The sequence below is a fragment of the Argiope bruennichi genome, chromosome 6, assembly GCF_947563725.1.
Source record: "Argiope bruennichi chromosome 6, qqArgBrue1.1, whole genome shotgun sequence".
Taxonomy (NCBI): Eukaryota; Metazoa; Arthropoda; class Arachnida; order Araneae; family Araneidae; genus Argiope; species Argiope bruennichi.
The window spans coordinates 40748531-40762812 of record NC_079156.1 but is presented as its reverse complement, the minus strand read 5'-3'; the positions used below and the strand labels follow the sequence as shown (position 1 = coordinate 40762812).

Sequence of the window (14282 nt, the reverse complement as noted above, 5' to 3'; positions counted from 1 at the left end):
CTCTAAATTGAAGACCGTTTGATCTAGAACTATCAAATTTGCCATAGATAGAGGATGCAGCTCGGAGAAGGCTTTTTTTTTTGGTGGGGGGGGGGGGTAATTTCAGTTAGAATTTTTATTATTCGAATATTAAACAGGATTCTGCGTTTTTTTGCGATAACATCTGAAAATATTCCTGCCCAAAATTAATATTTACACTATTTTTTTTTAAATCTTTTCAATGATATCTATTTAATTGATGTACAAATTGTGTCTAAACTGGTAAGTATATTATTATATATTATGGGTCGAAATAAGAATTTCGTCCTTTGACACAAATATAGCTTTAAAAAATAGAATTCAAATTAAAACATAAAATTCAAGACAGTGGTTGAATACACTGTCAAAGAATGAGTATGATTGGACCAGGGATAGGAATTTTGGCTTAAAACATTGTAGAGCTCTCATTATCCAAAAAGAATATAAAGTGATTGGCACTTAAATTTTTTCTTGGCTGTTTTTTTACTTGTTTTTATAAAAAAAAGTATAAATTTAAACAAATTCTTAAAAGTTGCTTCATTTTTTTTATAAATAATCAAAAATATACGAGGCATAGTTTAATTTCAAAAAGTAGTTGCTTTTGTCAGGTTATCAAAACTGTTTTAAAAAAACTTTTCGTTTAATCCAACATTCTTATTTAAAAAAAAAAAAAAAAAATGCAACGTTTCCAAAACATTTCATTTTGGTTGCAGATTTGTAATTGAAAATTGAGTTGCTTATTATTATAACTTTATAACCAGAAACGATAGCGAATCGTAACTATCCAGGATTAAAATCATCGAAGTTATAAACTTAAATTTTACACAAAGCAAAGTTTTTTTTTTTTTTTTTTTTTTTTTTTACAGTTTAAAAAAAATAAATATATTTTACAGTTCTCTTTTTTCAAGTTAATATCTTTTATCACTTTAAAAATAGGGAATTTATTAAACAATTTTCCATCGGAAAAAAAAAAACGCGCTTAAGAAAACTAAACAATACAGATTAAAAAAAAGATTCCTTTTTTAAACAAATACAGCATTCATCCTCTTCAGACAAATTAAAAAGAATCAAAATTTGTTCTTGGAAGGTCATTATTTTTTTTTCTTAGCTGGTAAAACAAAGCAACGAAAAAAAACAAAAAAACAGATGACCGCTTACAGTTGTTAAATGATAAAACAATTATCGAAGATTCTTAAATGAAGATATTAAAACAAGTACAGAAATAAATGTTTTTTCATGGCAAGTTAAATAAATACGATTTTCCCTTCTAAATTATTTCAATTGATGGACTTGTCAATGGCATCAATCCGTTGCATTATGTCTTTTTCCCCATTGTTCAATTATTTTACCTAAGATTTCCAGCTGTGAGTTATTTGAATAAGTAATAATACAAAATTAATTTCTTTCCATTCGCTACATTGTGTTGAGAAGCTAGCAAACAGACGCTTAATCACCAAGTAAGTCTCTACAGAATCACGAGAGGCATCTGAGCGTTGAAATAGGGAATGTTTCATAATTGCGGTTGGTTCCGCATCATGCACTATCTTTCGATATTAAACAGATATTTGATTCGATGCGATATTTGTAAATTGCAATTTTATTTAATTTTACACAAATAATGACATTATAAAAGTATAGAATATTTTATAGATAATTTAAGACAATTTAGATTTAGTATACCATTTTGTAAATATTAAAACGGGATGCTAAAACGAGGAAGTTCAAGAAATTAATAAAAAGCAGTCAAAACATAATTTTATAAAAATTTTATTATATTACTGGGTTATACTAATTTTTATTAGCGTCCTTTGGCGACCCATTGATTCTTGGTTTTATTTTATTTCAATTAAAACATTTATGTGTAATTCAATGTTTATTATCTCCCGAGAAAATATTTAATATCAAATTAAGACAGATACCAAGCCGTGTCATTTTAATAGCCTTGTATATGAACCATCCTAACAGAGTCAAATCCCATAACATCATGACACTATTAATACATAAATACCAGATCCCTTTAATTTTCCCGATAATGTAACTTCACTTTCTTTTTATTCAGGTAAACTACACAAGAGAATCCTTTCACTTTAGCCATCAATGAAATATTTAGCAGAAAATTGAAAATGCTTTGAATTTCAGTTCAACACTGAAATCTAACGTTTAAAATTACGCAAAAAAAAAAAAAAGTTAAATTTTTACAATAGCGCAAAAATCAGTTTTAAGCTATAATATTTTCGAAAATACTGATGGAAAAAAATGTTGAAATTTTACTTACATTTTTAATTAACTAAAATTTTAATAAGCTATCGCCAAGATGCACATTTTTTTCTTTAAAAGTTTGTTTCATATTTGATAGCTATAAATCAAACGATTTGGTCTGTAGAACGACACCACACAAAAACAAGATCATATTCGTCTTTATCATTTATAGAGATAGTGATTGGTTTTCATATGGGGAAAAAAATAATAATAAAGCTGTTCCGATACCTTTTTTTCCATCTATTTGTATACAAATGCGGAAGGATCAAACTATAACATTCTATTGAATTATATAGCGTGTTCCTAAATGACGCTTGCACAATAAAATGACAATTTTGTTGTTGTATAAAATAAATTAAAGACAATTTTGTATATTGTTTGAAATAAATATAACCGCTTGGTCACAAACGCTTTTAAAGGCGTTTTTATGAAACATTACTTATTTATGTTAATTTAGTTAGAAAGTTCCCTTTTAAAGTTCCATGAGGACAATTTTGGGGCGGACCTCAGTATTATGAATAAAGACAAAATTTTAGCCGGTAGCCCTCTTTCCAATCATCCACACAATATCAAAGCGAGGATGTGCCAAGTGAATGTTGTGCCTACATTATATAGTGAAACACTTGTAGAATAGAGCCGTTTTATAGTCAAATTAATGAAAAAAATGAAAAATGAAATCATAAGGTGGCGTTATCCTACATCTATCAAGATAACAAATTAAAATGTTTATTAACATAAAATTTACAGTTAGCCCTGTGTAATATTTATTTCAACATGGTTTGTTGTTAAATAAAATACAAAGAATTTTAAACTTGAAGAACAAAAGCAGATTTTCAACAAAAAAATTAAAAAATAACTTCAGTAACTATTTATATATGCGAAAGATTGTTAATGCATGAAAGGGAATACCCTAGAAAGTTAATCACATTTCTTTTAAATAAGCAATCATAAACGCAAGCGTTTCAAACTGAAAAATACGAGTGCATCTAAAACATATTCTGTATATGACACTTTGGATATTTATTCTGCCAATAATGTTATCTGATTGTCTACGCATACGTAATAAAATATAACAAATTTATCATATCGCATTCTACTTATCAGAAATAAAAGTTATCGGAGAACTTTCCATTTCTTTAAAATTAAAATTCACTATCTTCTCTTATATTAATGGGATATCGGTACAAGGAATATTTAGCGGTTTCTTCTTTTTAATTCAAAATAATAATAAAAATAAATTCGTCAATGGAAGAAAATTGAGTTTTAAAATTTCATTTTTTAATTTTATTATTGCATTGCATCAATTAGTTTCTTTTTTTCGGAAGCAACTGACTAACAAAAATTACTTCATAGTTTAAGTTTTAAGATTTGATTTATAAATTGTTCATGCATCTTACCACAATAAATAATAAAAATAAGCATATTAATAGAATAAGAGCGCTAGCGAATTCATAAAATAATATGAAAGTACAACCGAAATTCTACAAAGTTTTCGGAAATAAAAAAGAGGTTACATAGTGCGTTAAATGTTTACAATATAAAAAAAAATATAAATGAAAATTATTTAATACAGAAATAGTTCCTTTTACAACCCAATTTACTCATATGATTTATTCAGTCTTTATTCGTTTCGGACGTAAAATTAGTTGTAAGACCATGTACCATTTCACATGACAGAATAACCGAATTTTCAAGCACCGTAAAAACTGATTGTTAAGTATATATTTATTTGTTATTTGAATTACTTTTTAAATTTTAAATAAGAAATTCGGTGTTAAAGGTACAATTGATATATCAGTTCATAATATTTAATATTTTGCAACAGAAAATCCTTCCTCAATACGTTTTTGTGTAAATTATTTTTTTTCAACAACAATCATACTTTAGGTAAAGAAGACTTAATCGATTTTTTTTTTTTTTTTAATAAACGAACAACATTTTCCTATTCATGAGTTAGAGATACAGCATAAGAATCCTTTATAAATGATCTAAATTTTATTTTATTTTAATCACAGAATTAAAAATAATCATTCCTAAATCATTTACAATTCAAAATTTAAATATCTATCTAATTACTTTATGCTTATTATACGGATCGTGAGTTGATTCAATCATACATTTGAGTTATGTTCTAAATTCCTGAGGTATTAACTTGCTAATTTTACATGTAAAAATATTTTAAAAAAACCTGAAAGAATAATTTAAAAAATTCCAAATGAAGAATTCAGACTTTAATTAACTGTCGGATGAAGTAAGGTCTAAATTCAAGTGCACTGCGGCGATAAAATTCCAATCGGACCCCTAGGAGATCAACTCCGCGTTCCATAAAATGCATAACTAAGTTTTAATTAGCAACTGTATTTAAGAAAATAACATTGAAAAAAGTTCAGTTGTTACAAATTTAAAAATAAAAAATGAGCACATTTTTTGTCACTGTTGTTCAATAAATTGAACGTAAATTGAGCCACGATTTCCTTCAAAAAATGAGTTGGAACATCTGATGTCACAAGTATGATTGCTTTTGAAATAAACATCTTAATCAGAATCTTAATCAGAGAAACTTTTAATCTTAATCAGAGAAGCCGGCTTAGTGTAGGAGACTGGGGCTGAAAAACATTGATTTTCTTAAGTTGTTATGTCAGTATTATTTTGCTATTACTATTAATGATAACTGCGATTAATATTAATAATAACTGGTAATTATTAATATTAAAGATATTTCAAAGCTGATTGTCATTAATATTAACCCCAGTTGTTAATTACAATATAAAAAAATTAATTACAATAACCTTAACACACCAATCGCTACTGAAGCCCTGAATGCCCTTTTCAAACTGAGAAAAAGATCATAAGGGCTAGAAAATAAAAATTAAATTTTTAAAATTTAGGATTTGCTGACCAAGGATGCAGAAAAAATACATGAAAACAAACATTAACTAATGAAAAAGAAATTAATTTTGGAAATATCGTAATCCTGAAAATGGCAATAAAATTTATCAAAAGCAAACAAAGTCACACTTTGGAAGAAAAATAAATTGTTTACAATACAAGAGAATTTATATTCCATGCTTAGTTCCATTACAAACTTCCAGTAACAAAAGAATTAAAAATGAAATCAAATAAAATGTGCTGTTAAATTATTCATTCAAATAAAAAAAAAACATTAATTAGAAATTGTTGGTAAAGAAAAAAAAGGAATCATATTTCAAGCATATTATATTTTATGTGTATCTTTGAACCTACTTCAAAACATTTACACATAAATGCTTTACCTTTTTTTGCTATAACATCGAGGGATTTACTAGCAGAGAGACAGAAACCGGTATTAAATAAGTTCTTCATTAGCGCGCAAGACAGATAAAAAGAAACATTCTGCATATTAGGTAAGCAAACGATAATCAAAAGGTAGGCTGTCATTTGCAGACTCCAACAGTAACAATAAACAAGCTGATAATATTCAACTAATGGACTCTCATTAGAGGAAGAAAAAAAAAATGAAACAAAATTATCGTCTGCTTATTAAAGAAGGAGAAAAAGATTTTTATTGCCTTTAAACTCGTAATTCAATCTCCTTTGAAAAATAATAATTAATACAATCTAACGTTCAAAAGAGTTTTAGCATAATATTTTATGGCTATTAAATTTCCAGCGCAGAGATATGAATTCATTTTCCGCTTTGTTCCGGCATGTGCAAATGAGTCTTTAATTAGAGCAGCGAATTATTAAGAATTTTCCTTTCGAGTGTTATAATATATGCTCCATTAAAAAGAAGACGTTTTTTTATTTAGTTATTTATTATTTATTTATTTATTTAAATTTTATTTATTAGTTCATTCTTTTGCGGTAACTGATTTACGATAAAATGTATTTAATACTCAATGCAGATAATTAGATATGAAATGAGGTTGCAATAATTATGAAAAGAATTAAGCATTTTTCAAGAAATCGTAAATTTATTTTACTTAACATCTAAATCATTTATTTACCGAATTATTTTACCATAAATATTTCAGTTTTATTTTTACATCATTAGAGAAGTTTTGTTGCAGAATTGCACTATGAAAAAGGGGAGGGGAATTAAAATTAACGTACTTTGCTAATTTAATTAATAATTAAAGATTTTTAATTTCTGCTTTTAGAGGATTTCTACTGCATCCAATCGGAGTTATGCTCTTCTTCATCTTTTGAATATCGACAGAATAATATTCATACTATAAAGAGATGAACATGATTTAAAGAGTATATTTTTTTAAATACAATTGGTTAATAAAGGGATAAGAGTAAGTACACACAGACACACACACACATATATATATAATATTCCGTTGTCCTTCATTCGCTTTAGTAAATGGTCTTTTAAAGGTTGTTAATACTTTATTAACTTAAAATCATTAAAATTAGAGAAAAGCTGTTGTTATTTCGTTTTCTTAGCTGAGAGGTAATATAAATTAATATTATTTAGAATATTCATCTTGAAGTGAAAATACTTAAGTGAAATTAAGTATATAAAGATGCGCTTTAGATTTATAGTTAATATTGGGTAGCATAATTATAATTAATATAGTGTCTACGTTAAATGGTTATTATATTATAGTTGTAAAATCTAATTATAGTGTCAATAATTAATTTTCTATATATATTTAATAGTAATTTTAAGATATAAAATAAGATATCATTTGAAAATCTTTTACGGGACAGACAGACACAAAATAATATATAAATGAAAATACGTATAATCGAAATTTTATAAAGCAATCTCGGATATTAAAAAGTTGATGCCCCTATCGCAAATTATTTATTTATTTTGCAAAAGTATTAGAAAACTACAATATATGTTGAATATTTCAAAAATTAAAATTTATCATGAAAATGAGAAAAATGGAAAATCTTGAACACTAATTATATTTTTCTATTTTATATTATTTATCTATAAATAGAAAAGCATTTAATTTTTTCGAAAAAAAATCTTTAATTATCGTCTTACGTGCTGTTTATCTGTGAGTATTAAGTACGATTTTATGAAACGAATTAAGTTCAATGATTGTTTTTTCACTAGTGCTCTGAGGGAGAAAAAAAATAGTAGTTTCGCAATGAAATCCAATGCGTTCTTAAAGGAAGATGATATAACTTCTTTACATTGTTCATCACCATCGTTTAAATTAAAAACATTCCGTTTGTTTTCTTATGATTTATCAAATGAAGGAAAAGTTTCTTTCTTAAGAAAAATGAAAAAAAAAAAAAAAAAAAATCTAAATTTGAAAATCTGCGAAATTAAGAAGAGGGAAATGATATGTAATCGATGCTTTGCATCCTGTAAAAGAACTATATTATCAATACAATTTTCATTAACAGTGATGTATTTATGTAATTTTATATCTTAGGAAGTAAACAATAGCAGCCCTCTTCTGTTCAATTCAGTTTCGCATTTCAGTGCATTTTTGACATGATAATGTTTTATTTTAGATTAATCTTTTTTTTTTTTCATTTTATTTTATTAATTTTTTTGAAAATATATTTGTTTTTGTTCATCTATTATAATCGCAGATTACCTGGTACCCAATTTTATAAACATTTATTATTTATTTTTTATAAGCATTTTAATAGCTAATTGGACAGTTATTTATTAAAATATTAATATTATCCTAATATTTTGTCATTCATATATTTGCTATTTTTTACAAACTTATTTAATTTGCGTTAGGAAAATAAATTTATTTTAAGGTCTTGCGGCCGCCCTCTCTGTCTAACGGCTCTAGGCAGTTCATAATCGGAAATTCGCATGTAGTTAGTTACAAATGCTTCGAGGCTGTGGTGAGAAGATACATAAATGGTATTTTACTATTTTTCTGTCAGCAGAAGAGGCAGAAATTTTAAAGTCTTCAAAAAGAAAATGAAATGACGAAGATAACTGATTCATATATGAATCTTGGTATAATTTTCAATTTTCACTCAATTCATTAAAAAAAAAAAATCTGCTAGAAATTCTAAACTTTTTTTTTTATTGAACTTTCGACTGCGGAAAAAAAAAAAATTATTTCACCTTAATTTTTCGATATTAATTATCTTAATTTTTAGTTTTTCTTCGACAAGAAAGCATAAATATATCTTCATAGTATATGAAATAATTTTCTCTCTCTCTCTCTCTCTCTCTCCTTCTTTCGTCATTTATTTATTTACTTGCGTGTGTGTTTGCTCACATTTTGATATAACGCTATCATCAAAAAAAAAAAATAATAATAATAATAAAGCAATTTCCAATCGACTTTTTTTTTTTTTTAATTTAGCTTCCAAATAAAACACGGTTCGAAGGCATCAACTTGTGATTAAAATAAACAACTATGGCATTTTTGTTGAAAGCAATGGTACTAGGGGGGGGGGGGGGGGGATTTGAAGTAATGCGCCATTATAACAAAGAAAATCAAACAAATGGAGAAAATATGCAAATTTTACAGAATACATTCGACACCTCGACATTGATATAACGAATTTCCTATGAGCATTGCAAAATTTCTTGCAGTTTTATCAATGCGTAAATTGCAATTTTAGAATATCTTTCATCCTTATATTCAAAGCTATTCCAATGTATATTTTGTTACATTACTGGATATATTAGACACGAATTGACTCTAAACATGCGACATCTCATAAGAATCTACAGTAATCTTTTCTAATAATATTTTTTTTAAATTTTAAACTGTAAATTTTTTTAATTATTTAAATTCTTCTGATTATAATTATTGTCCGCATTAAATAAAAAATTATTATAAAGGAAAACATTTGATTCTTTAGCACAATAGGATAATAAAAAAATTTTCGCTTGTTTTTTAATTGACAAAAAAGTTTTCTAACGCCAATTACGGTTAGTTCCATACGGAACCTTATATAATGTATTTAAGTAATATTTTACTCACTTTCCTTACTTTTCATTCGAATATAGTAACTTAACCCTTAACATTTTTAATTTCAAGAATTAATCAATTTTTCAATAAAAAATTATTTTGAAATATAAAGGCAAATAATTAAATAAATTTAAACACAATTCATCAACTTAAAACATCTATCGATTTCAGATAATCGACCAAAATGAGAGAAAAAAATCTCAATCCTTTACTCGAAAAATTTGTAACATTCTAATTTTGCATACATTTTTAAGTTAGAAACCAGTATAAACAAAAACATTGATTCACTATTTCTCCAAACAAATTTCCATGCCTTTGAAAGGAAATTCAAAAGATCTACGAGTCAAATTTCAAAAGAAAATACTATCCACAGTGACAAAAAAGATTACTTGCGCACTATTATACCAAAGGAGATGTAGAAAATCATGTACAACTAGAGATAATGATAACATGCTTCCATTTTATTTGAGATCCAACAAAGTTAACAATAGTCAAAAAGTCGTCTTCCCTGTTATTTACTAACGAATTTACTAGAAGTATAAATGATCAAATATTCAACTTACCGTCCATCGAAATGTGAAAGGTAACTTAAGCACAACATGATGATGAGGATTGGCATGCATTGAGAACGAATTTCCTCCCACAACGGGAGTGGACACATTCCCAAAAGTACAGGGTCCAGTATCGCTCACTTCTGTCTGATACTCCTTGAGGCACAGCCTGAAAAAAGTCCTGCACTGCCCTACACAGGTGCCGTTGTCCAAACGAATGTCAGGTAAGGCACAGCAACTGCCGTTGCTTAGCTCACCCCGAGTGTTTTGTATTCCCAGAACCTCCAGTTCGAAAGATCCCGTAGCGGACACCCACATGTTGGTGCACAGGACCCAAGCTGCTATTCCTAGCAGCAAATGCATCTTAATTTTCGGTAGATCCATCCGGATGGCTGATGTCCTCATATATCCTGTCCATGGTAGAGGGACTTGTCCTCCCCAGAGACACGGGTCATCGTGGAGGCATCATCCTTTGGTGGACAATCCAAAAGCAGAAATGTTGCGCGATGTATTAATAATCCTTTTTCCTTTACACTTTCCCAAAGAGATGGCCAGCAGTAAACACGAACAACAAAACGCACGCTTTGCTTGTTAAAATTCCTCCTAAACTCGCTGGACCACTTCCATGTGGTTTCGAGATGCTGTTGTTTTTGCAAAAGTATGGACGGATGATTTCTCTAGGCTGTTTTTTCTCCGTGTCTTGAGAACTTCACAGGATAGCTCAGAGACACTCATCTAAACGAACAGAGACCGTGGGGAAAAGGAGCCCCGCCACTCCTGCGCGGTAATTCGAACTTGGGCGGCGAGGATGAAAAAGTTTCTTCCTTCTGGACGATGGTTTCTTCACCCATGGAGGCGAGTTGTCAGACTTTTCCCCCTGGCTCCCGAGACTCCGAAGCAGGCCAAGTTGGACTTGCGGGTGGGAAAGCAAAAAGTGCTCTGCGCATGCGCGAGATCATGGACGTCAATCATTGGCCCACAGCAGGGGAGAGACTCGCCGAGAAAATCACCCGGGGTTAACGGAGGTAGCTAGCGCCCGGCAGTTTAACCGGTAGCGGTACGGGGACGTAACTAAAAAGATGTTCCTTTATAGATCTTATTCTACTTTCCCCAAGGTCATTATTCGGGGGTCTTTTTCATAAAGATATGACGAAGGCTGGAGGAATTTCGAAAGTTGTTTTTCTGGAGGAATGGACTTTTATTTTTTTGTTTTGTTTGCTTTCTCATGGGAGGGAAAATAAATAATTTGCTTTTAGGGACTCCAGATCTGTCACAAATTAGAATCAGAAATTTCAAACGATGAGATTGCATTCAATATAAGAATAATATGCTTTAATATTCAATTTAAAAGCTTTTTGTTGTTGTTGTTTTTCCTTCAAATACAGAATTCCAAACTTCTCAGGAAATTTTTAAAAAATGAAATTTGCACTGCAGATATGTGGATAATGAATAGTGTTAAGTGAGTAGAATGTGGATAATGATCAGCGTCAAACGGGAACGTTGAGAAATTTTCGGTATTCTTCGGCTGAACAAAGTAGTCATAAGCACTCCCACATCATAATAAGGAATAGTAATTTAAATTTTGCTGTTTGGCGGAAAGATTAAAATTAGATGAAAATTATTTTTTTGGGGGGGGTGGGGCATAAAGTTCGTACGACATGGTTCTTGCAATCTTTTTTGGTTAAATTCACAATTAAAATAATGTAGAAAATAGTTGTAGTAGAAAGATAGATTTAGTAGAATTACGTGTTATGCTATTGCAGGACTGATTTCAATAACTCTTTGATTATTGTAACATATGGAAAATTTTCCAGATATTCCATGCATGTAACACATTGTAATTAGAATGGATTGTGACTAGATTCGAAGCAGAAATAATTTTGATAGAACTCCAGAATGGCAATGATGCAGTTGATTCTCGATCTTTTTAGAGACGAGAAAATAATATAAATATTATCAATTGCAACTTTAGATCTTTTTCTAGAGCTGAGAACAGTTGGATTATAATACATGGTTTCTGTAACAAGTCTTTGCGAATCTGGATAATTTTTCAAAAATGTTAATTGGCATTTCTTTGATAAATTCCTAAACTGGGGGCATTTACAATTTGCCTCAATTGTTTGTTTTGAAAAACTTGCAGCTATTTAAAGTTAGCGGCAGAAGTGGAGCCCGAATTTTAGGAACCGTACATCATTACAGAGAGAAACCTGAGACTAATCTATCGCTTATTCCATTGAACAATTAAGTTGTAGTTTAACATTCGTTAACGTAGCTTTGGTACGTGCCGCTTTAATATGACTATTAAAGTTTTAATCTTGCATCAAGAACTAATCCTAGATATTTGTATCCATTTATCCACGGTTTGACCAAAAATTTCAAATGGGCTAAAATCGAACCCCCCCCCCCTTTTTTTTTTTTTTTCTTTTGGTAAAGAGAAAACACGCACGTTTATCTGAGTTGACTTTTATTTTCCAATCGATGAGCCCAGGAAAAAAGGATGTAAAAGGGTTACATAGTGTTCCATAGTTTCAATAATTGTAACTGGAATTTTATGTTGAATAAGAACAGTAGTATTGTCTGCAAATATAGCTAAATGGCAATTTTCAATTTTAGGAATATCATTGAGATGATTATTGAATTGGAGAGAGCAAATTTCGGTGTGCGCAACCACAAGATTGGTGTAGAGAAAATAAAAGGTACGAGAAAATAGGTATAAGCGCAAAGTATTGCCCATTTAAGTCGAAATTCTAAATTGCATGAGTTTAAAAATTAAGTAAGTCATTATGCCAAATTTTATCATTGACCTCCCCCCCCCATCGAGAAATAGTGGACCTGTGATTTCTGATTTCACAACGCAATCGTAAATCAACTCTGTAACAAAAATCGGCGATTCGTTTTTCCCTCAGTTTTTACCTAAATCCGAATTGTTCGGATATTGTAATATTATTGTCGCTGATAAATTGATTCAGATATTTGAGAAGTACAGATTCATACAATTTATTCAGACTACTAAGCATTGAGATGGGACGAAATTTTAGTCAAATAAGAAATAAAGTCAAGTCAGAATTTCGTTTTAAATAAAGGTCAACCACAGTTATAACTGTCAGTGTAAATGGCAACTGCGGGGTGGCGAATTTCCAACTAGGGTATGAAATATAATCATTAGAAATCATTATAAATATTCTTTATTAAAACGATAAAAAAAGCAGAAAATAATTTTTAAAACTTCCACCTCATTTTTTTAAATTTAATGCAAAATTGTAAAACGATCATGACTTTATACTCAAAACTAAAATTATCATAAAGTTAAAAGTACGATATTAAGAAATAATATATCATACAAAGAATATTTATTTATTTGATAAAAAAAATTGCTATTCATATTTGTCTAGAAAAACTGATAGTAATTTATCAATATGTGCACATGTCTCCCCTTCTGTATTATTAGCTATAGAGTCAAAAAAAAAAAAAAAAGGAGAATACTTGAACTGTTAGAAATGATTATTTATGAAAATCTAATCACAACTTAGATATTTTTAAGTTCATTCGTAAAAACTATGACTTATTTCATTTGTTTTGCTTTTGAAACGCCTGTTTATCATATATATAAACACTGCATTTAGCATTTTTATCCCAATGAAAGAAAATCCTAGCAAATGATGAGAAAAGCTAGCAAATGATGGAAGAAATTTGTGAGTGGTAAGTTACCACTCACAACCACAAGGATACTATTCGTTTGGATATGGAGATAATAAGCTTAATCTCATATCGCTTATGTCAAATCACTTTCATAGTCATCCTTTAAAGACTTAAGAATAATTGATTGAAAATGATGGAGAAATATTTCTAACCTATTCATTTCATAGAAATATTTCTATTCTAATATTTCTAACCATGAATCGTCTAAATTATGAAAATATCTAAACAAAAGAATGTAAGGCACATGAAAACCTACGGGGAAAATTCACAGTTGCACAAGATTCCATAATCTGTAGAAAGAAATAACAGCCAATGTGAATTAGAATTTTTGAATTGAGTTCAAAGTCACATAGATCGGGACTCAAAACAAGACAGTCTGAGTTTAGAAATAAGCCGGAAAGTATTACCAAAAGTATTACTAAATAATTGTAAGCTTATCACTAAATACTGTTTGAAAATAGAGTGAGCCCAAGTTGTTCAAGAACAGGTAAACAAACAAATAAAAAAAGAAAATAGAATAAAATAGGGGGAGGAGATAAAAAGTTCTCACTCTCTTTCTATCCCCATTTTTAATTTCTAAAACATGATTGTGAAAACGGAACTGAAAACCGTCCATCGCAGCTGGCTTGCATCTCTTATTACGGTCTTCGTTAAGGAACAGATAAACACCAGAACTTGACAACCACGTGTTTATCTGAAGATGTTCTTTGCTGAAGTCCTATCGAAGAAAAGAATACAAGAATATGTACATGAGAAAAATAATACATACAGCGTCACCTACTCTCTTTCGTATTGTATTTCTTTTCAGGAACTGAACCATTATTCCGAAAAATGTACATTTCAAGAGTTATAATAA

At 29.1% G+C, this 14282-nt stretch overlaps 1 protein-coding gene across 1 annotated transcript in view; it reads right to left on the bottom strand.

The window, feature by feature from the left end:
* Window positions 1–10588, bottom strand: part of LOC129972809 (protein jagged-1-like) — a 168238-nt gene extending 157650 nt beyond the window's left edge. Inside the window, exon 1 of the mRNA XM_056087085.1 lies at window positions 9740–10588. Within this exon, the coding sequence (XP_055943060.1) occupies window positions 9740–10132 (393 nt within the window). The 5' untranslated portion in view covers window positions 10133–10588. The remainder of the gene's footprint in view (window positions 1–9739) is intronic.
* Window positions 10589–14282: the final 3694 nt, after the last annotated feature.